Here is a 1,048-nt window from a genome sequence, read left to right on the forward strand (position 1 = left end):
TTAAGTGCGGCCGCTACGAAAACAGAAATTGCTGGAGGAGCTCGGCAAATCTGGCAGCATCAGTGGAGAGAAGACAGAGTTAACGTTTCGGGTCCAGTGACTCTTCTTCAGAACTGCAGCTGCTCTTTAGTTAGTTATTTGTATTCACTAATAATTCATGATAAATTCTGGGCGAAAGCTGGAGAGGACTTTTCTGTTTGTTGCGATACTTCTTGCGGTCTTTTGATATTGTACCCCCGTCTTAAGAAGTCTTAACGACTGCGAATGCAAGAAAATGAAATCACTAATTTGTACCTGACTTCTTCCTCCTGCAAAGCACAGCGCGACGCCCAATATGATCGAAAGCTCCATGGCGATGGCATCCCCGGAAAGTTACGTGTTTCAGATGGAGGCGGAAAATTACGACAGTCTGTTGGAGAGGATCACTTTTGGCGAGGCCGCCTGCATGCAGCTGACTCCGCCGGTCCCTGCCGATCTCTCCGGTTTACCGTGTCCCGAGCCCCCCAGACTAAGGCACCCCGACGACATGCCGACGCTGTCCTGCGCCGAGCGCTCCTGCACGGATGCCTTTGCAAACGATGTTTACCCGGCCTGGCACTATTACCCCCCGATCCCCTTCGCCAGCCCGTTCGGCGGGGGCTACGACTATTCCTACGAACCCGCCTTCATCCGCAAGCGCAACGAGAGGGAGAGGCAGAGGGTGAAGTGCGTGAACGAGGGTTACGCGCAGCTGAGGCAGCACCTGCCGCAGGAGCTCACTGACAAGAGACTCAGTAAAGTGGAGACCCTCCGGGCCGCCATCAAGTACATCCGGGAGCTGCAGGCGCTGCTGGCCATGCGCGGGGAACACGCCGAGCACCAGCCGCCCGCCGACGCCGTCTCCCAGGCAACGGGCGCCCTGGAAACCGCCGGCCACGCGGCCGCCTCCGGGCACCCTCTGGGGACGGGGTGAACAAGAGGCAGCTCCGCCACTGAGGAGGTGGGGGAGGGACCAAGCGCCAACTCAGATCACTCCCTGCTCACCCCCTAAATCACCTCACTCTCTGCT

General features: G+C 57.7%; 1 protein-coding gene across 1 annotated transcript; it reads left to right on the forward strand.

Moving 5' to 3' along the window:
• Positions 1-334: 334 nt before the first annotated feature.
• On the forward strand, positions 335-952 carry LOC109913981 (achaete-scute homolog 4-like). The gene has a single exon (XM_020513548.2). The coding sequence runs from the start codon at positions 335-337 to the stop codon at positions 950-952; it is 618 nt and encodes a 205-aa protein (XP_020369137.1).
• The last annotated feature ends 96 nt before the right edge of the window (positions 953-1,048 follow it).

Source organism: Rhincodon typus, chromosome 17, assembly GCF_021869965.1.
Source record: "Rhincodon typus isolate 14 chromosome 17, sRhiTyp1.1, whole genome shotgun sequence".
NCBI lineage: Eukaryota > Metazoa > Chordata > Chondrichthyes > Orectolobiformes > Rhincodontidae > Rhincodon > Rhincodon typus.